Here is a 25,125-nt window from a genome sequence, read left to right as displayed (position 1 = left end):
AGCCATCGTTCAAAAGAAAAATGAAATAATTTTATGCGCCGGAGACAACAGATTACCATATCAGCAGGTTAGACTAAACAGATGATAAAGTCACATGAGCAAACTGCGAGCTTGGTAGGGGTAGAAATCTCTAAGTGACATTAATAAATGTTGAATGCAATTCCACATCTGTGTGTATTTAAACTTTCCTTCTTTGCTGCATGAGGCTGCCACGCTCACAGCTCCTGCCAGTGCACCCCTCGTGGGTCTAGTGATGTTAGCGGTGGGGACTGCGCTGGGACGTGTCCCCCCCCCATCCTTGTCCTAATGCCAGCCCTGGGCCCGCAGCCCCCAGCGAGGCATGTTGGACCTGAGAAGTAAAGTCCTTCTTCTGCTCCTTGTGAAATGTCCGTTGTTGCTGTCAGGACCAGAAGCCACTGGCAGCTGAGGCTGTTCAGTATGATAAATGTGCTGGCATGGATGTGGGTAGAGGGGAGGCGCATCAGGTAGAAAGTGGGATTGTTCTTTCAGACACCTTTTTCACCATGATTTTTAGAGAACTAACCTCTATAACAGGCAAAAACTGTGAAGAGAGTATAGGGACTCAACAACAAAACACCGCAGAGCTGTGGCTGGAAGCCTGGTCTTCTCTCCCAGTCCCACATCAACAGTACTCAGCCACAAAACAACCTGACTGTAAAGTTTCTCTCCTACTGCATCAGGCCTAAAGAAAGTGGGATTAAGAATTATGCATGAAACTGTGTCTGTACTCCATTTCTCATTTATCCAAAACAAACAAAGAAAAGGTTTCCAAATGTATGCTTTTTGGATAAATGTTATGTAAAATAAAGGCATGAGCTGGGAAGCAAGAGAAAGTAGTGATTTACTATAGAAACAAATGGTAAAAAGATTATAAATAACTGTAATTTTCTTTTGATTCTCTGGCATGTCCTACCCCTTAAAAATTATTTTTAAAGGAGCCCTCCCATCATCAAAAGCAACCACTTTAAGTGAAATAATTTATAACGAAAATTACAAATGTTAGGACTCTAATGCATTTGGTGGATGCATGAAGCAGAATTTTCTTATGATTCTCCAAGATAATCCTGCAGACTTTGAAAGGCACAGATGGATGTTTTCAGTGATAATGAAATCAGCAACATGGTATTTACACTGCTTGGGATGTACTGTGGCTGCTGGAGTTGCTGGAGGCCGTGGAGTCTGGGGCAGAGGGACAGGAAGAGTCAGGCAGGCATTTTTCACTTTGATGAATGAGTAGGTTATGAGGAACACTTCCAAATTTAAACAAAATACATTATGGTACGGTATTATTTAATTACTCAGCTCTTAATTGCTGTGTCTTGTAGCTGAGCTTCAGAATAAGTAGCGCTACCTTCCATTCTTTAACAGCCTGTTATGTTCTCATACCTGACTTCAGGATGACATTAAGTTTTCTTTTTTTCCCCTTGGGCTGATGTCCTGGGGATCCTTCAAAACTGCAGGGATATTGTTCTCCTCCGCTTTAGCTCAAACATCAGTGACCCAGGTGGGATCAGCAGAGAGGCAGGACTGGGCAACTGATCTGGACAGGTTCGTATCACATCCGGAAGCACGGACAGGTCTTTCTTTAGGCTAAAAAAAGAGTTAAAGGAGCCCCAATTTTAAGCATGTTTTGAGACTGGGTTTGCAAGAAACGACTTACCCCGAAGCTCAAGTATGTTGTGGGTCTCTCTTGTGGGTTCATAATTGGAGCAAAATATTTATTGTACTGTAGCTAGAATGACATTGTTAGCTATAAAATCTCCACAAAATGTTACTTTGTGCTTGTGAAATAACTTGGAAACCAAGGTTAGTGTTGGATGTATCCCAGGCTCTTTCATATGCTGGTCAAACGTTTCTCCACTTGGCCCATCTGCTGTCAGAAGCTGTCATCTAACACAAACTGAGTCCAAATACCCTGGACATAATGCAAATTTAAATACCTCTTTGCACCTGCTGTGAAAATAAAGCATCTTAACTGCATGGGACACAGACACCAAATAATTCATAAGCTAAATAAACAGTTTTTGCAAAGAGCTGCATGAATGCCAGTGCAGGGTCTGTGGAGCTGAAAATGAAGGCAGCTCATGGGGTCCTCCCTCGCCTGCAGATGAACGCCCCCTCCGCGGGAGCCGTATGGTGGGACCCCATCCCCGGCTGCGGGCTCTGCCATTCACTTGTTTTAGACAGCCTCGGGATCTGGCCAGAACCCCCATCACTGAGCGAGAGAAGTGACCTGCTCTCTTAAAATCTCATTATAGTAAATGCTGAGTTGAGAAATCATGTCACAGCTTTTCCCATTTGTAATGTCATCAGTGGAAGAAATTTACCTCCTTAATGCCTCAGCTTTGCTTTCTGTTAATGCTGCTATAGGGCACAGTGAAATATATCACCAGTCCGACAGCAGTCCACCATTAAAACGGGCAAGGATTTCAAAAACATATTTGGCAGTACACAGACATGTTTTTCTAAAATGTGCTGGATTTTCTGCAGGCTGCTTGCTGTCTGCAAATTGGACATGTGAGCCTTGCAAAGAGGGGGACCTCCATTACTTTTACAACTCTTGTTTGACAGACGAATCTCGGTTGCTCTCTGCAGGAGCGAGGGGAGGTGGTCCATGGATGTTTCTGGAGTTTCTACATCTGTTTGCCTACTTGTGTGCACTGACTTGTTCATACAGATTTCTTTCAAAGTTATACTGTATAAACTATATCATGCTATTCCGTAAGGCGAGTCTTTCGTTATGTTAACTTTGTGCAGCTGAGTCTTTTAAGTACCATCACTGTATGCAATATGAATCTAGTCAAAAGAAACATGCAGTATTTCAAGCATCTGCCTCTTACGGTTTTTGAGTCACAGGCTCATACTCAGAACCTTAGTGAAGCATCAATGCACAATTTAAAGTGATTTTTTGGTCTTTTTGATCATCTCTCTCTGAACTCAAAACACTTTTTGGGGTATATGCAGCTCAGAAACATGTACGCATTAGATATACATACAGTTTAAAGCAGTTAGAACATTGTAGTTGTAGAGTAATGTTTTAATATTAAACATGGGGGAAAAAGGATACTGTTGTAGTGATAAAGTGGATTTCTTAAAGAATAAACAATAGAAAGCAAGCCGGCATCCAAAATTTCTCCTCTGCAATTGAGCATTACTTAAACAATCACATTTCCTTTAAAAATGAACTTCATTTTGCCTAAGAGAACAAACAGAACTGAAGCCACCTACTGAGAAATTCTATTTTGCTAATTTTTATCTATTCTAATGCAAATAGTGGTTTTAATCCCCTTAACTCATCCATCATGCATGACAGGTCAGCCAGCCCATTGTCTGTGTATTTGAAGGATTCCTGTCCAAATCAGACTTTCTGTCAGTAGTGCTGGCTGAGACTCTTCTTTCTGAACTGCTCATGTCGCTGAAAAATTGCAACTACCTTGGAAAACAACACAGCAATTACATACACACGTGGAAGCTGCACGGGGTCTTCGCAGATAGGTTACTAAGAGTTCCTATCATAGCAGGGAAAAAAAAAAGAATGTCAGATTAAGGACATCTAGGTTTTTGTATAATCTACTAAACATCTGTAGCTGATCCAGAGAGATGGCAAAGGTCAAGTTTGGGGATTTTTTTTCCTATGGGGATTTCTTTGTATATTCTGAAGCCTAAAAATTGCTGTTTGTTTTCAAATGCGTTTTTGGTTGCAGTAAAATACAGTTTATAGTAAGTAGAAAATAATGTAATTACAAGGGAGCAAAAAAATTCCATGTATTTTTGTTACATAAATTTTAATTAAATGCGGCTTAGAGTAAATTGTAAAACCTTCTTTTGTTGAGACAACTGACACTGACAAAATATTAATTAATGAATATTCAGAGAGATCTCTGGATCATTCCTCTCTCTTTGAAATATGTTCTGTCTGTGTTTTTAAAAACTCAGAAGAAGAAAATTAATAAACATTGCTTATGTGGAGTATTTCCCAGTATGAAGACCTGCCAAACAGAATCTAATGCATTACATTAGTGTCAATGAAGACTTTTGAACCAGATGTGTCTATGGATCTTTTTTCATTGTTTTCTTTAAAACTGAAGCTGGGATAAAAACCCAATATGTTAAGACTTGACATGAGGAGAATATCTTTCCATGCTACTATTAGGTCACTTCCCTTTTGCTGTATAAATTAAATTGTGGTATTGCTTCAATCTGGGATCATTTTATTGTTGTTGTTTTTAATACAATACACAAGAAGTTCTTTTCTTTAGAAGTATCATTATGATATAACTTCAATGAGTCATTGTAATTGTTCGCTCATTAGCATCTGAAGGGATTATTTTGGTTATTTTGTTTCTTGGATCTTTTCTTTTCCCTGTCCTCTTGGGCAACCCAGTTACAGTACACTTTGCAAGCAGTTAATTTGTGTATAATAATACTTAAGTGGCTTATTGTAATCTTGCGTGTGTGTGTCTGCATACACACACACCCCACTCGGGCAGCCTTTATAACCCATTTTAGCAGCCCTGAGGTCTTTGTCTCCTCCTGGTCCTGTCCTGGATGGCCACTTTTGTGCGTGGTCCCTACCTAAATTCAGAGCCAGAGCCTTGGCTCTTGAAGGACTCGGTGCAGAGTTAAGCAACAAGCTCCAGCAGGTCTAAGACACTCGATTATTTTTTTTTTTTTTGCCTGCACCCCATTCCCTGGGGGACTGTGGGGACCTGCCTCCGTCCTTGGCTGTGGGTGAGCTGGGTGGCCCCGGCCCTCCGACAAGTGCCCATGCAGGGAGATGGAAATCCTGTGCTTGATGCAGGTTATGCTGATTATTTTCGCTACAAAGCAAGTGAAAAGCAGCTCCCATTCTCTTCCACAGGGCTGGAGAAGCTATCTCCTGCCTTATCTTCCCATTATTAAAGGCTGACTAAACTGAGCGGTCCCACAGATTTGCAGATTTGGGCTAGGGAATAGTAAATTCCCTAGATAAGGTCTCCCCTCTTTACTTTAAGGCATTACATATACTGCTGTTTAAAGAGGAAAAAAAAAGAAAAAGAAAAGTGGAGGGGGATCAAGGGAGTATTTGCATTGGCTCGCTTGGCAATTAAAAATACATAAGTGAAAGAATTGCCATGAACTTGCCCAAAGGGCTATAATAAATAACATCCTGCATAACTAATACATAAAGTGTGCTCTATGGTTTTGAATGAAATGACTGTGTTTGTTTTTAGGGTTGTTGGTTGGGGTTTTTTTCAGAATCGTAACAGTTGGAATACAAATAGGCTTATGTTTCTGTAATTGTGGTAAACATATTATAAAAATCACTGTTTGATCAACTGTAAATATTACCAGTTCAGAGGTTAAATGCTGTTGTTGAAGTCATTCAGGGAAATCCAGCAGAAGTGTAAATATGGCAGAAAAAGCTAAACAATATGGCAAAGGAATATTTGCTGACTTAAGAGTGCAGGATCAACACCAATATTTTTCCAGTGATGCTAAACCTCTTGTAACTGCTAAATTGGATTTGTAGTTGAATGAAGTATCAGCTGCTGTTGGACAAGCCCATAAAGGCCGGACGGCTGGCCTTTTGTAGGCAGGGCTTAAAGGACGATTGATATGTTTTAGCACTTTTGGGATTATTGTGATTAGGAGGAAGCCATTCTGAATGATAGAGGAAAGGGTGTAAAAAACACAGTCCACAGCTGGTAAGCAGCATGTGTTTGCTATAAGGAGAGGTCACGACTAGTTGATCCTGCTGGTTCTGGCATTGATTGACAGTCAAGAAAACTTGATATTATGAAGCAGCCCCTTCTTTTCCCTCTCTCCGCCCCCCTTTTTTTTCCTTAAAGAAATTATGCTTCTGTTGTGTAAAGCCAAAGTATTTTCAAAATCTGGAACACTCACCAGTTGCAAGCTAAATGTTCAGAGACACAGCTGCAAATTTGGAGTTGTTAAAATATCATCTAGAAATTAGTATTCTACCCATATCTGTGAGAACAGTAAATAGGAGTTACAAAATTAACTCTGGTGTTTCTATGTTTGCCTTTTTCATATGTGTTAATCTTAACTAAAACCCTCTTTGCCATACAGTAGAAAATTTATGCTAAGTATGTGGAAATTTCAAGTTTGCTGAACTTGTTAACTATTATGCCTCTGGTATATCTGAGATATATAGCGAGGAATAATATGTGTAAAAAATATTTTACCATCTGGAAAACAGTTTTATCATTTTATTTCTATTAAACACCTGCCCCAGAAATCATGTAGGCTATTTCATCTTATCTCCACTACCCACTTGGAAATGTATCACTTCTTTTTTTTTTTTTTTTTTTTTTTTTTTTTTTTTTTTGTGAGCAGCCATCCGAAAGCTCGCAAATGCACATTTAAATAGTTGGATCTCTGACTCTTTTTAGTGGGGCTGTACCTCTTTCAAAATTTGAGTTTAGCATACCACACAGGAAAGAACACAAGCTTGCCAACTCCCGCTGAGCGTTTTTTCAAGCCTGTGAAAAGAATGAATTATTCAGCAGTAAGCATGCTTACAGCTGGCCATTTGGGAGCTTTGATGTGCGAATCAGGCGGTTGCATGAATGCCCTTATTGTCATGTTATGTGTACACAGTGTGTGAATTATTGAAAATAGTGAGGCCTGAGCCTCATCTGGTAGAGATTACAGTGCAGGCATGCTGGGTGAAGGTCTGTAATTGAAAATCCCCAGATGCTGTTTATTTGGCCTATGTCACGTGGCCTTCTGCAGAAAGCTTGTCTGAACAAAATGCTGCCCGCCTGGGAAGCGCCGCCCAGCCCCCTCCGAAGCTCTCGCAAAACCCAGTGTGCGGACGACTTAAACACCTGCCCATAATATTTTTAAAAGCTTAAATTAGATTTGCCTATAACGTTTAAATAGAGGATGCCTTACTTAGGGGTTTAAACTGCTTAGCCAGTTGTTGACTTGCAGAGCTCTTTTATCTACAAGAGGCTTTTTGTTAGCCAATTTAGCTTTAAAGCGTCTTCAGAAAGCGGCACCGGCAAATTTTAGGCGAGCTCTCCCAACGCCGGATATTCTGCCGGCAAAACGGAGCAGAAAACCGCCGGGGCCGAGTGCCACGGTGGAGCGGCTCTTCCTCCACGGGCTGCGAGCCCGGCCACCCATGGGCCCCACGGCCACCTTCTGGTGGAGGAAAGCGTTCAAACCAGCCTGTCCCTGCTGACGATGTCCACGCACAGACCCCCGTGACGTCGGGTGGGATCCGGATCCGGCCCGTACTCGGCAGCGAGACAAAGGGCTCAGTGCCGCTCGCAGGGGCTGTCCAGGAGAGCGCTCGCCTTGAGGTACGGCGAGCTCGTCAGCAGGCTCCTCATCAAGCAAAATTCCGGCTGGCTCTCCAAATTTGGCCCCTGGGCCCACATGCAGCACTTTGCGATCACCAGGCCGTCGTAGCGGCTTCAAGCAGAGGCGACCAGAAATGGAGTTTACCAAAACCAGCTGAAAAGCTTTGCCATGGTGAAAATACGGCCGTGAGCATGACTTTGGAGATAAAATGGTTGTGCAGTCGGTCCCCAGACTTTGCACTTAGGATGTGGAATACCTCTTTTGAGCCGCAATCTCGCAGAATTTGGAGAAATTCATAATACGCCATTATCTGAAAAGAATAGGCTTTTCTGCTTGGTCGTTACTTGAATTATTTTGCTGAGTATGAAAACTTTAAAATTAGCTGTTCATTTTCAAATTGTTAACCAGCTTGATTTCCCACACTTGCCTATTTTTATCACATATTACTGGGAGCTTGGAGGGCGGAGGGTTAATTTGTGTCATTAATGTTCTAAATAAAGACGCCCGCCCGCCACGCAGCGGCTCACCAGGGACGTGATGCACCAGCTCGCTGCCCCTTTGCTGGCGGGGACCGGGTTTGAGCAGCGATGCCTGTGGCTGGGACCCGGGGAAAGGGACCTGTCATGGCTGGGGGCTTGTCCACAGCTACGTGGGTCCCGGTAGAGCTGCCTGTGGAGGCCTGGTGGCTCCTGTGCAGAGGCGGCGGTGCCGGTTTTGGCCCACGAAGGGGTTGCCGGTTATGGCCTCCTAACCCAAGGGGTGACTTTCACCTCCGGGTGAGTGCCTGTGCTGGGCGAGTGGGGCCAAACCCACCCTCAGCACCAAGGGTGGCACCCGGGAGCCTTGTGGAGACCTTTGCGGGGGCTGACGGTCGGCCGCTTTAAGCTGGTTTTGGAAATAACTTTAGTGGGGGAGGCTTCCCCGCACAAGGGCCCTCTGTTAGAGCAACAACTGCCTCCCCTGGGGAGAGGCGGGTGGGAGCCTCCCCACTTTGCAGCTGCTTCTACTTATTTTGAACAAGAAGAGCAGAAACGTCAGTCGTCCGTGCTGGCTGTGAGGTGTCCGGGATCACCGCACACTCCTTTGTTTAGGCTGGTGCTCCTCAGGGATGGGGCAGTAGTTTGGGAAGGTGGAGGGACCCTGTGTCCCACTGGCTGGCAGGAGCAGGGCTGCCCTGGGGGCCCGGCCGTTGCCCCGGAGGGGTCACAGTGAGGTTTTGGCACCCCACGAAGCCTCACAGGTTTTCTAGCACCTGCACTGTTTTCTAGCTGAACCCCCTTTTTACTTTCTGCCACGATTAAAAAAGATGTTCTGTTGTGTAAAGTGCCTCTTCCTCAGCATCAGTCCAGGGAGACTTATAGTTTGCAATTGCACTGACAGTACAGAAGGGCATGACAGATGAAGCCTGAACTTAAAAGGGAAAAAAAACCACAAGAGAAGCCTATATAAAATATTTGTTGTGGTCCTCTCCTGATATTTTCAAGATCCTTGGAAAAGATTCCTGTGCTGTGAAGATGTTTTATCTGACCGGGCACCTCCCCACGCCTCTCTTTGATACCTGAACCAAAATATTCGAAGTAGGAGACTGTCATAGCAGATGACAAGACGAAGGAGCTGAACATTTACAGTTCATAAACCTGACCTCTTCTCTTCTGCCAGGCAATTTCCCAGATATATATGACAGGGAGAGAGAAGGAGGGCGTGTATGGAAAGTATTTCCACAGCTGAGCTCTTCTTAGAGAAAAAACAGATCTATTTATTAATGAGCATTTCTCACCCTAAGGTTTCTAATGGCCAGTTAAAGAAGTTCCTTGAGCCTCCTTTTGTTTCAGACTCTTCCCATTCCCAAGAATGGGAAAAGGTGTTTTTAGGATTATTAAGACTTCCTTTCTTTAAAATCCTCTCTGGGCCTTAGCTGATTGGGAGATAAGATCTTTTCTGGTAGTATCTGTCAGAGTTGGTAAAGAAGAGCACCAATGTTTGGTAGATAACATAAAGGCTGTAAACTTTTAATAGGGGATGTCTATCTTGTATATGTCAGGCAGTGCTTATGTTTCTGTTTATGGCTTTTTGGTAGTCCAAGAAAAGAATTTATGTCTTTTCAGATCACTGTGGCTGGGCAGAAGGTATTTAGTGAGCCTCAGGAGGCTACAGTATCTCCTGCTCTGGCTAAACCCGATGCACGTTTCTTTGCTGTGTTGCAAACGTGGCCCTAAGGAAAACCTAAGGCTGTTGCCTCAGCCTCTTTGCATGGTTCTTTGTAGAGTTCTTCCTCCCTGTAAGTTAAGTCAAATTATTCCACCCTGTTGACTCTTCTCAAGCTAGGCTCCAGCTAGACTTCACCTTAAGGGGAAGCAATCACTTTGCAAACCCACAATCGTGTTAGTCGTACCCCTGCCAGGCTAGATAGCAGCTAGAGAAACCCCACCTTGATTCAAGCTAAAGCACTTCATGGGTGGACTGGGGCTCAACTGGAGACAGCACTTGACTGGTATTTTGAACAATACAGTCTAGACTTTCAGTGCTTGGTGTTTTTTATAAAGCTGCTTTTCCTGTCAAGTGGCTGCCTGAGAATCTGAGCTTTCCTTTAAAAATAGTTTTTTAGCTCTCTTGACTGGGAAGAAAACTGTGAAACCGTAAGAAGGTTTAACTCTTCCTTCCTCAGCTACGGCAGAGGGTTGCATAGGACTGCCTTAATGGGCAAGGGATGGCTGGAGTGGCTTGCCCTGTGACTGTGTATCGGAAACACCTTCAGTACAGACAGAGGGACAAGAGATGGCAACGCATCCTTCACATCACCTTATAGAGTCGTTGACCATGCAGACTCACCGGCTGCTGCTAAGGACAACCTGACAATGCTTTTTGCACCAAAAAACTATTCTGGGTGCTTAATGTATGCACATACTTAAAGATATGCAAAGAAGGTACTTTCTGGAGGGGGGACATTCCCCAATTAAATCAAAATGTGCATTTAGAAATATGAAAATGTTCATACCACCTATCATACCAGTGATTGCAGGAATATGGTGATCTCTGATTCTCACCGGATCGCAGAGGGCTGCTCTTGCAGGCCACCACCCCTTTGGGCTCCCCAGTGGCAGGTGCTGAAATGCATCTTCCTGTTTTGCTTTTAATTTTTGTGAACCTCTCTACTGTCTGCTAGCCTAGTACTCATTAAAGGGACACTGCAGAGGCATGAAAAGTACCAAGCAAGAAGGTTTTGGACAACTCTTGTCCAAAGCACATTTAGTATGATGTGCCATCGTTGTATACCTTTTCCTCTCCCTTCTCATTGCCGTGGCCTCAGGCTCTCAACCTCTCTGTCGGTTCCTTTTCCCAAACTGTGTGATACTTTTCCACTGTAGAACTTTTCCATCTAATATTAATGAAGAGCAGTGCAGCTCCATTTCTGTCCATGCCCAGCACCTGCAAGTGAATTTGCAGTCCTATCACTATGAGGTAGCTGCTGTTACAGCATAAGGACATAGGGGGACAGCCACCGCTATGAAAACTAATTCTCCATATTTGAAGTGAACTGTTTGGATTATGAGAAAGAACATGAGAATAGAGAGATACAAAGTCTGAGCATTCCCTGGCTCACCCCATGAACACAAAGGCTCTTGTTCACTGCAAATGGCAAGTACCTTGTGGGCACAACAGGCTGCAGAACTTCTGTCCAGCCAAAAGACAAGGTCTTTGCATGAAATTAGGTAACTAGCTGCTCTGTTTGCATACGGAAATCCCTCATTTGTGTGCAGAAATATTTGCAGAAAAGTTTGTCCTGAAGAGACCTGCTGAAGAGTTACAAACCTCATGTCGCCATTATAGTGGCACGTTGCGGGAAACCTGGTACACAGTCCAGACCAAAACAAAAAGGGAATCGGAGAAAACACAGCTCTACTCTGAAGTACATTGGTATTGCATATTCTAGCACCCATTTAGCAAACAATCCATGGAAGAGACAGGAACCATGAGACATTTGATGCAAAGGGTGTAAAATAAGGCTCAGAGGGGGAGACAGAAGAAAAAAGGAAAATGAAGGTCTAGTTTGACTAACTGTGTTCAATCTTCCAGTCAACAAATGCCCTTCAGACATAGGCAGGCTACTTCAAAACTTCCCCATCTCTCCCCCACAACGTCAAACTGAAAGACTTTGAGTCCCTGGCTGATATGATAACTTTCTGCACTCCCCAGATATGTGCTCATCCACTTTAAAATAACTTGGTGGGTGACAAGTTATTTTCTTAACCTCCCCATTTTCAGCTTGATGCTAAATCAGTTTTCTCATTTTCTACACACAGGCTGCTTATCCCCTGTGCTGAATGCAAATAACTCCATAACTTAGGACTTGTTGAACGAGTATATTTAAGTTATTACAACTCATGGAGAAGTAACATAATACGCAGTGAAAATAAACAGGGCACCACATAAAACTGTGTTATCTTCCATGTCAGCAATATTTAGGAAGGAAATTATTTGGAAAGAAAATGTTAGTTTGTATTAGGTAGCATAATGTGTGACTGAAGAAGAGTCAAATAGCCACTTTAGAAACTTGGAAATACTATACATTTCCAAGAGAAATAGAGCTCTGAATAACAAACCACCGTGTTGATTGGTCCCACTGCAGCAGGAACTTAGGCAGCGCAGGGTGACCACTCTTGTGCGTAGAGTTAGGGGTATGATTGATAACCTGCTGAACTGAGACAGTGATTTCCATCAGTGGAGGAGGCAGAGTGCTTCCTGGCAGGAAGGATAGATTTTGCTGTCCTCCTCGTAGAGTTAAAACTTGGAGAAAAGCTGATGCGAAACCATAACATCTGGGTCACTGGCACTTCGGCTCGGGTGGCACACGACCTTCTCAAGAGCAGCTGCTTCTCCCAGGGGGGGTCCGGGGGGGGCAGGGGGGGCAAACACCACCCGGCGCAGTCAGAAGCAAAGCCGGAGGAGCCCAGACCTTGTGTCAGCCGCCAGCGTTCTCCAGGGAGAGATCACCCTGGGCACCGCCACTGACCAAGGAGGTGCCTCTCTGCCTGCAAACAGCTCCAGGACTTCAGTGGGAAAACACTGAACCTGTAGCCCTCTGCATAGTTCGTGTGGCACATACGATGTCTGTTAAAGAGAGGGAAGAGAATACCGATGAACAACGGGAAATACTGATAAATAGTTTGCAAAGGAAAAGTGGAGTAGGTGTAAGAAAACATAAGCCTCATACGCATGGAGCTCATATGTTTAAATGTGGTATTTTGATGGTGTTTATGGATGTGATGCTGCTTGTCCCTTATGATGATTTTTTCTTTGTTTCAGGTAGGAATGAATTGATAGCCAGATACATCAAACTTAGAACAGGGAAGACACGGACCAGGAAGCAGGTAAAATAACCCAGTGGGGAAGTATGCATGTCAGTGAATGACAAAACATGGCATTTTGGCTGCAGTGGCTGTCTGTGCTTCAGCTCTGATGAGATGATGTATTGACTTCACTGTTCAGATTAAATACAAGCTGTTTAGAAAATATTTAAAACTCCGTTTTTTTATGCTGTGCATCATTTCAGTGGTGGTTTGAGGATGTATTTTTTGTTAACCTATGTGTACATGAAGCTGTTATCCTCCGTATGTGGAGAAAAAATAATTCCAAAAGTTGAAGCAGAAGCATAAAGTATTGTGCCTTATTTTCCTATAAGGACAATTACAGAATATAATGATTATTTTGAGATGATGAATAATGGAACTTCTAAAAGTCCAGCTAATTTGCCTATGTAATAGAGGTGATGATCATTGGATATGAGAGGTAAATAAATAAAAACTATCTAGCAGGACTGATCGTAATCATGCTCTCAGCTCGCGGGCAGTACTTGCTACAGGATGAAAAAATAATAAAAAAATCCCCTAAGAGCCTTCAGGCTCCTGGTCTGTGGCCGTGGTAAGATTTCATTCATCAAAGGGTCAGAATAAACCTCTAACCAGTCTTAAGTCTTTTTCAGATGATTATCACATAACCATTAACTTATCTCATATGACTAAATCCTTTAATTTATAATATCCACGGTGATGAGCAGCCTCACAGAAGGCACACGCTCTGTATAGTTTATGCAGTGGTTACTAAACCCTTGCACTTTTTCAAAATGCTTTGCAAATCGCAGAGTGCCCTCGCTTTCTCTAATGTCAAGTGCGTGATTCCCCTTCTCCCCATCCATGTGCGTGACAAAGGGGAAGGCAGAGACTCGTACACTTGCATGCTACGTGTGTTTTGTAGTGCTGGGAAAGGTGACACTGAGTCGGCACACACAAAGATGGCCTGCTGCCAGCGCTCAGATTTAAAGCACTTTGAACTGGGTGATATTTTGCGCTGGGTTGTGTCCTTTGTCAGTTAAGAAGAAAACATATGTACGAGGGATGAAAAAAGACATGAGAAAGGAGAGAAACTGCAGCACATGGAGAAGGAACAAACAAAAGATTGGCAAAGAAATCTGAAACAAAAGACAAAGTCCGAAGTTCTGCCCTGCTATGCCCATGCAAGCTCCAAGAATCGTGGGTAACACTGGGATCTTAAAATTGCATCAGAAGTCAAAATGCAGACCTTGGGGCTACATCCTTGGCCAGCATGTGCTGGTAGAGCTGTGGTGAAACCAAGAGGGCTGTGATGGCTTACATATGGCAGTGTTCTGCCTCCATACTCGTACACCCCTCTATAGCGATTCATAAATCCCTTTAGACCTTGTGTTTAGAAAAGTTTGATTGTCGTTATTTTTGAGTTTCAGCTGGAGCAATTAAACATTACGATTGCGCTTCTTCTATAACCTTTAACACCACTAATATCCCACTGAAAGCAAAACAAATGAACACATGTGAAAACTTGGTCTATGTGTTTGACTACAAAATTGCTTAGTAAGCAATAGTATAACTCTCAATTACTGCAAACTTGTTCCTGAGCTGCAGTCTGAGGAAGTCTCTGAAGGTGGCTTTCAGGGGCTGTGCTCATTTATGCATTACTGTTTGCCTCCCTACTAAAAATACAGGCTTTTTGGTACTATTGTCATGAAACAGTCTTATAGAGGGAGGAAATCAAGCTTTGTTAATTGTAACTAACTTAGGAAAAATGTACAACACCTGATATGGTATGCCCTGGGTCAAACAAGAATAAGACATTTCTCTTTAGCAGTTTTTACCATTGCTGCAGGTTTGCAACCTTCACACAGAGACCTATAGGATGCTGAGCACTACCGAGCGATGCTGGGCAGCATCATTAAACCCTCATCATCAATAGCATGGATTTAAGTATGTGCCTGAGTAAACAGCAATGTGAATCTGGGCCCAGACCCTTCACTGCACAGGCAACAACTTCTGACCAATAACTGGTCTAGTGCAGGACTGGATTTACACAAATTTCTAACCAAAATGTAATCACGATGGGCCAAACCTGGACATGACTCAAGCTGATGTCAAGTTACTGGTCCCCACTTACATGAATGTTTTGTGGGCAGACTTGAAGCTGAGATTAATGAAGAAGCCAGCACAGGTTCAGGGACCTGTGTTGTGCCAGTATTTTATTGTTTGTGCCAGAATTTAAAGCATTTCAGTGGGGTCAAAACGCAGCATGAGGCTCCTCATTGGAGCTGCAGAACACAATAAATAATGGATAAAACTTCTTGGTGCCAAGTTATGTCTCGAGCCTAGTGGCAAATGGTCAGAGTGGGCATCTGCCTCCCCAGCAGATGGGGTAGAAATCCTGTCGGCTCCCTGGGCAAGAGCACAGGGCCTGGCCACAGATGGGATCGTACCAAAGCACGTGGGCTGCATCCAACTGCGAACTGTGTCTTCTATCTTGTAGCTGAATGTACAACCTGGTGGGTTACACTTCTTTTTTTCTTTTTTTTTTTTCCTTAATTGAGTCACTGCAGTGATGACCTGTATTGTTAAGCCTCAGTGCTGAGAGCTTGGTATCTGGCTGGGAATGTGGTAACTTTAACAGCAGAGCTTACTGAAGATGCAAATAACTTCCTCCCCTCAGAAAAGTTTTTTTTTTTTTAAAGAAAAAAATAGACATTTTAAATTTGATTTGCTTTTTGTTTTTCTTTTGTTTGTTGTTTTTTTTTTTCCCTATAAACCTGAACAATGTAGGTGTCTAGTCACATACAGGTCTTAGCAAGAAAGAAAGTTCGAGAAATTCAAGCCGCCATTAAGGTACGTTTGGCTTGCCCAGTTGTAGGGGGCTTTTCATCTCCATGGTTACAGGCTTTTCCTTTGTTTCCTCCCTTCCCCTACCCTGCAGGTGTCTAGTCACATTCAGGTTCTTGCCAGAAGGAAATCTCGTGATTTTCATTCCAAGCTGAAGGTATGCGCTTTTCTGCTTTTGGGCTTGTGGTTGCTATGCCTGTCCCTTCCTCCTCCCCGCGGTGATGGGCGAGCGCCTGGTGCTGCCGTGCCTGTAACCTCGTTTTCCTGCATGTGGTAGCTGTCTGCGTCTCTTTGTGTTTAATCTCCGGTTTCTGCACTAGCATCCACATTAAAAACATCGTTTTAACACTGTCCAAATGCAAAGTGAACTACTCTTTGTAACAGCTCGGCACCTAAACCTGATTTTTAACCCGTTAGTCTATTTTATTATTTTTTTTTTTTAACGTTTGAGTGCTAGGAGTGTATTTAAATACACTGGGTTTTTGTGCAGTTGTGTAGATGCTTTTTCTTTTTTGCTTTTTCCAGAGGGGTAATTGTGGTAATTGTTTTCCATTCCCAAATGTTTTTTGTCTGTGCTTTTGAAATGCTATCAAGAATACTTAAAACAGATCATTTATTCCAAGTGCAGAGAGCACAGCTTATCAAGATTGCTTTAACTATAAGGTGTTTCTAGAGTACAGTCTAGTATCACCTCAAGTTACGTACTATTTACAAGATTCCCTGAAATTTTATTTTTTAAAGTAAAATATTGACATTTAATCTTTGGAGAGCGTCAGTCAGAGTCCTGTTCAGGGAATATTAAGTATGTTTGCTTAATCTGACGTGATGAATTGTACATGTCCCCGTTTTCCCTGCTTTCCATAAAATATATTCTAAGGCTAAAAAGAAACTCTTGGAAATGCTTAATAGGGGTTTCTTGGATTGCTTGTTTTTTCAAGTTTTCCAGCAGAGATCTTGGGACCCTTTTTGTTTTGTTTTCACATTACTTAAAAGTGGAAGAGGGGGTTTTGCAGTTTTTGCTGTTGATTTTTTTCTTTTTAATAAAACGCGAAGGAACTTGTAAATCTTTTACTTCCCTCCTTTTTTCTTTTTGTTGATTTTTTTTTTTTTCTCCAGATGAGAACGAATCACGTTTTTGTTCTAGTTGAAAAGCAAATTGTTTCAGAAAGTAATTTCACAATACTAAGCGGTGAGCACTGCGGATGCTTACCACGATCCTGGAACTGCAGCGTATAAATAACAGCCTGGCTTTGTAACAGGCCTCCTTGACAGAAGCACTGGGTTTTTCGTCCGCAGTGGGCAGCATGCTGGCAAGCTTGTATGGCTGTTGGTGGCTGGCTTTTTAGCTGCACTGGCTGAGCAGTTGGGGTTCATAAAGAACAACTAAGACAACTTAAACATACTGCTTTTTAACCGAGGGTGCAATAATACAGAGATATGTAGCATTTTAAGCTTAAATTGTCGATCCTTGATGCCTAAAATTAAGTATGTAAATAGGTGGCCTTACTTTCAGAGGTGCTCAGCACCAGCAGCTCTTGGAGGTTTATAGGACTGGTGAACACTCAGGGCTACAAAAACCTGGAAGCCCACTTAGATACCAAAACACAGGCCTAGGAGCCTAACAAAAATATTGGATTTACTGTTGTAAAATATTTCCCTTTCCAAATGCCCAAATTAGCTTAAAATTATGAAGACACTTACAGAGCAAAAAATATTTTTAAGTACTGCACCTGCTGTCTGATTTTTACTGAAGCTTTCCAAAGAAAAAAGAAGCTAGCTAAACCCTAATAATATTTGAGACCTCTAGCCTAGATGCCATTTGCAGTAAATAGAGATCCAGAGGGATTTTTCATTTTAAGGAGTCGTTGGAAGGAGGAAAGATCTGTTAGGGCAACAAAATATTTTGTAAGGGCTTCAGGCCTTGCTGCCCCTTCCCACCCGTCAGTGGGTTGCAGCTCCCCCAGAGCCAAGTAGAAGGTGGGGGACCTGCCATTTCGGTGCAAGGAATTGATTGCTTCAGGAAGAGTCCCCCACCTCCGTGCCCCCAACACTCCGCAGGGACATTTTCTTCGACTCTCTACAGCTCCGTGGCGAGGACAGAGTGCACGCTGGTGACAAAGGTGACAAGGCCCCTGGCCTTGCTGCCCTCCGGGCACCGCTGACAGCAGGAGCTGCCCCAGCCCTTCCCCAGCGGGTCTTGCTGGCCAGCGGGTCCCAGTCTGCTCCTCCTGCCCCCAGGATTAGCTCCCCAGGAGCCCCAACGCAGCCCCGGTGGCTGGGCCCCGGCCTGAGGGGTGCCCAGGAAGGTCGGAGGAGCCGGGCTCTCCCCATATCTCCCTCCTCTTTTTCTTGCCGTTCTTGGCGTCAGCGAGCGAGGTGCCACGGCACGACATCTGCCCCCTTGCACAGGCCCCTTCCGGAGAACTTGCAGCCTCCCACAGACCTTTGTCTCCCCACACGGAAGAGATGAAACTTTGATGCAAGAAGGTGCTGAAAGGGAGCGGCCTGTATGAGAAAGAGCGTCCTCGCTTTTCCTGCTGGGGAGCTGCAATTGCTCCCTGGAAGTGAGAGAAGCCACTGGTTTTGGACCCAAGATGGAACCTCGCTCCTCCAGACATTTTGTTAGCGCTACTGCTCGTTTTTCTTATTCCTGTGCTGAACCATCTGTACGGTGTAGTGTCCTTTGAAAACTGCCTGGAAAGGACATCGCTGATGTGAAAGGAAGACAAGGCGAATACATTTTGGCATCTACTCGTGCCCGTTGTTTCAACAGGGGCTATTTTGGCAGCGGCCTGGACTGCCCCATCAGCCTCCTCTGGCCGTTGTTCTCCTGGAGCGGGTGCTGCCCGCGTTTCCTGGCGAAGGGGTGACCACGAAGAAGATGACGGCCAAGGGAGGCACTGCTTCCACCCTGGGACAATCTCACCCTTTTAACAATGAGCTGGCGCTTTCAATTGCTCTGTAAAACCTGTGACTGGTGGCATCCAGGGGAGCAGTTACTACTTAAAAGACCCACATGCATCTGATGTCAAGTTTCCTACCTACAGCATGAGGGGAAAGCACTCTGTGGATTAATGCAGAGATCCCTCATGCCAGTCCACAGCTACGAGTTCAGTCAGCTCTGACCCAAGGCCATCTCCATCTCCCGTGTTTCCTTCTCTTTGCCACCAGACACCCTCTCTGCCTGCCTCCCACGTGTACACGGGGCAGGATATTGCAGAGAAGCTGGTCTTTCCCTGTGTGCCAGCACTGCTTTAGCTGAAATAATCACAGGCAGGCTCTTGAAGATTGCAGGGGCATGGCGCGGAGACTCTTGTCCCCCAGCTGACATTCATTGCTAGCGGTTTTCTTTGTAACGCCTTTTCTTATCAATCTTTTGGGATGTGGCCGATCGGTCCTGTTGACCTCAGTTCCTAGTCTCTTACTTTGACGAAGGGTATAACAAATAACTCTTGTTCCCTAAGTACCTGCTGAGTTTGTTTTATACCAAGAGATCTTTCTGTCTCACCTTGGTCTGAATCCTGCTCATGGTCAGGAGAGGACTTGGGTGAATCTTCTTGTGTTTGTCTTCTGCAAAAATCCAAATGGATGGAAGGATTTCAGAGCTATCTGCACCCATGGCATTGGATAGAGTATTACTGAAGCTTACCTAATAGACTGAAATCTCACCTATGTGCCATAAAGTCTGCCTGGTCCAGCAAAGTCCCTTTTCTTTGATGATAAGTGCCTACAGTCGCTCTGGACGGATGGGTCCTTAGCCAGCAAGAAAGAGAAGTTTTGCCCATAAATGCTATTGCTGCATCTCAAGACCACCAGTAGACAATGTCTCATCAGCCCTTCCAGGGACGTTGTACATTTTAATTCTTGTTACAGCAGGAAAATACTCCTATTTTAGAGATTTTAATCTTAATTTTCTGAGGTTATGAAAATCTTCCTGAAGTTAGAGAAATTTCATCTCATGAAAATGGAAAGAGAGGCTGAGCTAAAGCTGTTCTTGGAGACAGATCTGAAAGGCGCCTGCTCTTCATGACGTTTCCTCTCAGGCAGAGACTGGAGGAGGCAAAGCAGAATTTTTACGCTCTAATGTTGTATTTCTGTGTCAAATACACCAGTCCATAGTGTTAGGTTGCATCATGTCCCACCTTTGCACTGACAGGGAGCCAAAGTCACTTCTGTCCATTCAGGAGGAAAGATGGATTGGAAGTTTTGCATAAATAGAGAGTAAAGGTCTTCACAGCAGGATATACATCTATCTTAGACTTTCATTTCAGATATTTTTTCATAGTGCAAGATTAATTAGACAGAGACAAAAAGAAACATTAAAATGCCTACAGTTCACATGTATTACATGTTTTAAAATCCATTATTCTACATTCCGCATTGAGGGATAAAAAGAAAATATTGTTGTCAATTATAAAATGCTAAAGATAGCTCTATACTTTTTAAATGAACAATGATAAAAGCCTTGAAAAATTTCCTTTGATGTGAATGGAGTCTTCAGCATTTTGAAATACAATAAGATGGATTAATTGCTACTCATTAGGCAGCAAGTTGGGACAGCTTTGAATGCGCATTCTCTTCTTGGCATTAGCTATTGCCTGGCTGAAATAGCCAGCTTTTGTATTTACTCCTGTCTTCTCTAATAATAAGCAAATTGGAGATCAGGGCTAGAAACAGTGAAGTGCTCTCTATCTTTTGTCCAGAACAATTGTATATTTTCATGATTTGTTTATCTTTTTTGAGCTACAGCTAATTATTGCAAAGGTTATTTGAATCAATACAAGATCTGAACAGAAATAACATCTGCAAAATTGCTTATTAGGAATCTATTTTATGTTAGTGTTACTGTCATATCCATTTTGTCAGCAAATTGTTGTTTCTTCTCTTATGTCATTTTTTTTTCCCCTTACAAGGAAAGTTTTGTATTTTAAAATATTGGTACAGGTATAGGGCTTCTTGAATTAATACTGTGTTCTGTTGTGCTTACTTTTCCTCATACTGTCTTAGAATTTTTTCTCCCAAAGTCATAGATAACATGGTATTCAAAGGCCCATTTATCATTCTAGGATAACAGTTTTTATTTTTTGCTGTAGAACTTGTTTGAACTGATTGATTGAATTATTCTTCTGTTTATGTTGTATTAAAAGAAAGTCAAGCACAAATCCTTTTGTGCTTGTCATGTTGAACTCCTGTTTCATGTGGGGCTTTTATAGATATTAAGTTTTATAATTGGATGATACTGGGGAATTATTATTATCTAATTTAACTATGTATTTTGCATTCCAAAACTAATGGGTGAAAAGTAAACCTCAAGGGCCTGATTCATTAAAAGTTATATAGTCTCCTTGCATTAGATTCTTACTGCTTACACCTTCCAAAACCAAAGTGTTTGCAACTGCAGCCAGAAGCAGCCAGCTGAACCATGAGGTAGATCCTGATCTCCATTACAGTGATGATATTTTAGGGGTTTAGTGGAACTAGACCAAATTTCCCCTGATTGTACTCTAAATCCACCTCGGTAACATTCATTATTAATTACGTACCACAGCACAGAAGACTTTTATAAAGGGAGGGGAAGGCAGCAGTCGTAAGAGTGCAGTCTGTTACTTACTACAGTGTCATTCCTGGGCAGCAGCAATCCCATCAGAGCTCATAAATTAAGTAGGGTCAAGCCAGGTCAGGGCCAGATGGGACCTATCCAACAAATACCTTAAGCTCCAGCAGGATTTAACGATTCAGTAGGAGATACTGTCCCCCCAAGCCTCTGCCGAACCTCAGCACGGGACTGCAGCACGCTGGGACAAACTTTTACTTTACATACATCAGCGTAAACCTCATTGACCCAAAAGGATTTCTTCTAGTTTTACGCAGCAGCACAAGTGAGAGCAAAACCAAACCCTTTCTCTCTTGGATAAGATAGGAAATCAAAGTCTTAACTATTTGCAGTCATTAAAAATCCCACAACGTTCCTGTTTAGAGTAGGGGTGTTAACCCATTTGTCCTGGCCAAATTCCAACCTGGGTAATTACTGTAATCTGCCTGTTTAAATTACCCCTGCCGTTTTAATTGGATATATTACTTCTCTTGCTGCCTAAACTGTGATGTAATACCATTGTGTGTTATTAATCAGTTACCAAGTTTCATCCCAGAAGTGGCTGCGTTGCAGTGATAGGTAGAAAGACTCATTCCCTCCTGGTTACAAGCGCTCTCCATTACAGTGGAAAAACACCCCAACAGATACTTGTTTTTTTAAGTTGCAGGCACGCTAATATTTCAATTTAAATAAATAGCTTTAAAACGTGCTTTTCCAATTTGTTTTTGGAGACTATAGAGTCTGCCTGCTTATAGAAGCATAGGCCACCACCTTCAGCTCTCCAAAACGTTCCTGGAGCTGAAGGTGCTCTTTTGCCAGTGGAAGTCAGGACCTCTTATGTATTTGTATTTGATTTTGAAATTGATTTCTTTCATGTTTGAATGTGAAGTTAGTTACTGCGAGAGGAACTGATCTTCCAGTTATGCAGAGGTTCCTACGCCTACAACAGGTGAAACTTCCCGTTGATGTGTGTTGGCCTGAGTCTGTTGATGTCCAGAGGAGCTGGCAGATTTGTCACCATTGGGAAATTTTGTAGGAGTCGTTGAAACTCCTCAAGTCTAGCCCTATTGCAAGTGTTGTATTTCTGAGCTGTTGTCCAAAACATTTTTGCTTTCTCTCTATCCTCCTGAAAATGTAATTGGTCAAAGAGGATAAGATGAATGGCCACCACAAAATGCAGAACATTCGAGGGTAAAAGGCAGCAATTGGCAAGAAGGAAGGCACATCCCTTCTCATGTCACGAAACAAAAGATGCTTTCTCCCTCCAAAAATCCCTGTCACTGTTCCTAAAATTCAGGATCATCAGACTCGCTGCTAACGGTGGCTAAGAGCACTACAGGACAATCGAGATATCCCTCCTTCTGTGAACAGAAGGTCTTGAAGGAAGTGTAAATCTTTGAAAATTTTTTTTTTGTTCATCTGTTGTGGTGGGATTTACCTGCCGTGACTGTTGCCATGTAGAAGTTGGGTGTCCAGGTTCCTATTCTAGTCCTTGGACAGCAATAACATTGCAGCAAGTGGTGAGCTCCAGCTGGTTTTGATGCCTGGTAAGGGAGAAATACATTGTCTCCCGTAGGTGCTTACTGCACTAACAGTAGCAGGGGGTTAGCCAGCTGCCTTAGACTGGAGACTTTAGATGGCTAAAGCAAGGCAAGATGAACTATGTCATAGATATATAATTTACCCCAGGCTCATGCAAATCCCAGGTATGGACTTTCATATCCCTAACAAAGCTTTTACTTTTAAATTCTCCCTTGGTTTAGATCCACCTAACAGTAAGGCCATTATAGCAGCAGAACAGTATGAGTTTGGGAACTTGGCAGGAGCACAGGCACTGGCTGCACCTTCACACGGTGGCACTGGCATGGCTGGTTGCAGCCAGGAGGCAGTGCAGGAGAGGAGGCTGTAGTGCCGCCGCAGCAGTTCTGGAGAATAGCGAGGTAGTCACAAAGGCAGCACTCGCGTAGTTTTGGAGGTTACTAGGACCCAGAGGCACACACGTCTCTTGAATCATGCATTTCACACACAGGGTATCAATCCCCTGTATGTTTGTTTTTGTTATGATTCAGCAGACTGCGTGTGAGACTTGCATGGTTTGGCATTTCCAAGCCAGCTCAGCTAACAAAAAATGAGGGGAAAAGAAACAGAAAAGTGTGGTGGTGCTAGCATCTCCATATTGCTTAAAGACATCTCATCGTCATGTTTTCGTGATGGAGGGTCCTTCTTACTGTACAGGATGGTAGAGGGGTCGGCTTTCTGGAGAGCTGCGTGAATCTCAGAATACTGCCACCTCCTAACACCCAGCAAAGCATTTTTTAGCCCAGTGGTCTGCAGACATCCAAAGGCAGCCAGCGAAACATGCCATGCACAAACCTCCAGTGCACACCCTCCTACTCTGGGGCAGGCAGAGGTGAGCGCCAGCAGCCGGGAGAGCCAGAGCTGACTTCCAGCTCTTACCCAGTGAATTGGTTGTGGTTATACGGGAAAGCTACAAATTGGAGAAACGACCAAGTTCTGTTCACACGCCGATGGATACCACGTCCCCCGCCTCCCGCCCACCGCGCAGCAATGGGACAGAACCTGCTCTGTAGGTGCACCGCAAGGCAGTCCCGAGGCTTAGACAGGTCAGAGAGCAGTGTCCAGTGCTGCTGTGCGGGAGGCAGGGCAGGTGAGCGCGCAGGTGTTAATGCTGCTGCAGGCAGCACCGCAGCAGGCTGCACTTCGGGCTCGCATCCTGCAAGGTGCAGAAGGGGGGACGCTGCCGGAGCAGCTACTCCCCTGCTCCACCTGCCGCTCTCCTGCGCTGCATCCCACAGAGGCACCCGCAGGGGCTCCATGCGCGGCTCAGGGAAACAAGCTCAGCAACAATCCCCTTCTTTCAGTATCTGCAGCTTTCACACAGGGAGGTGGGGGTTATTTCCCCCCAGTGTTTTGTTGTTAGGTTTTTATCCTTTTTTTTTTTTCCTCCTTTTAATGAATCAGTCCCTAGGTGAAAATAATGCATTTGTTTAAAGCTGATATTTAATGTTGAGCAAACTGCTCTTCCTTTGTCTCTTACTATTTTGTTCGTATTTTGCTAAGAATCTGCTATTCTACACAAGCATTTTAATAAACTGTTTGTTGTTGTATCCAGGTAACAAGCATGGTAAGTATTTTAACTAAACCGAGTATTATGTACCTTAGCTGTGCTTGGCAGAATTTTTGGCTAGCTTTTCCTGTACTTTCAGCCTGTGCTGTTTCTAAAGGAGCTATTCAAAGGAAGAAACTGCTCACCTATAGTACTACTACATACAAGCTTTAGAGGGAGCATATGTGCAAAGTCATATATCATGTATAAGAGCATGCATCTCTTGCCAGCATGCTTGCTACTTTGCTTGTAAAATAAACCAGAAAAAAGCCCCCCAAATCCTTGCCTAATACTGCTTGTGTTCCTTCATTCTAAGTCACGTACCTAAATATCAGCACTTATTAATACAGTACTTCTGGATGAGGAACCCCACTTTACCAGATAGTAACGGTCTGTTGTTTACCTATTTTACCTGACATAAGGTATCCACTTAATTAACTCTGTTGCATTAAGAGGCTTTCCATTTCTATTCTGTGATCATACGTGATTGGCAGTGACTAGGACTCCAAGCGCTGCTCTAATACAAGTAATCGATAACAACCCATCCTTTCCTAAACTTGTTCCTGTATGCTTGAAAACAGCAGAAATTTTATAGCTGATTGTTTTCTTTGGGAACACTGTAAATCTGTAAAATACCACAATTGGAAGTTTAAAATGTTATTTACATTTTTGTGATCTAACTTTTAAAATACTTGTCATAAAAGAGAATCCAAAATTTTCTAAACCTGTAAGCATGAAGAAAAAACTGTCATTGTTTGCAAGTCAGTCGCAGTTCTGTGTTCTCATTTTACAGTGCAATACGAAAGGCAAACTTCTCTTAGATCTAAATGATAGAGCTCAAATCTCAGTGCTCACTGTCCTGCAGGCAAAGCCTTAGCAGCAGACCGTGTTTAGTC

At 43.3% G+C, this 25,125-nt stretch overlaps 1 protein-coding gene across 6 annotated transcripts in view; it reads left to right on the top strand.

Annotated features, from left to right (window-relative positions):
* TEAD1 (TEA domain family member 1 (SV40 transcriptional enhancer factor)) overlaps positions 1-25,125 on the top strand; it is a 104,271-nt gene that overhangs the window by 47,376 nt on the left and 31,770 nt on the right. The window contains exons 2-5 of one of the 6 annotated variants that reach the window (XM_010563776.1): positions 12,640-12,704; positions 15,453-15,515; positions 15,604-15,666; positions 24,236-24,247. In XM_010563776.1, coding sequence (XP_010562078.1) covers positions 12,640-12,704; positions 15,453-15,515; positions 15,604-15,666; positions 24,236-24,247 — 203 coding nt within the window. The remainder of the gene's footprint in view (positions 1-12,639; positions 12,705-15,452; positions 15,516-15,603; positions 15,667-24,235; positions 24,248-25,125) is intronic. The other 5 variants (XM_010563774.1, XM_010563777.1, XM_010563779.1 and 2 more) reach the window with 5 other exon arrangements.

The sequence above is a fragment of the Haliaeetus leucocephalus genome, unplaced genomic scaffold (genome assembly GCF_000737465.1).
Source record: "Haliaeetus leucocephalus isolate CR32 unplaced genomic scaffold, Haliaeetus_leucocephalus-4.0 Scaffold173, whole genome shotgun sequence".
In the NCBI taxonomy this organism is placed as follows: Eukaryota; Metazoa; Chordata; class Aves; order Accipitriformes; family Accipitridae; genus Haliaeetus; species Haliaeetus leucocephalus.
This window is presented reverse-complemented; position numbering and strand designations above follow the sequence as displayed.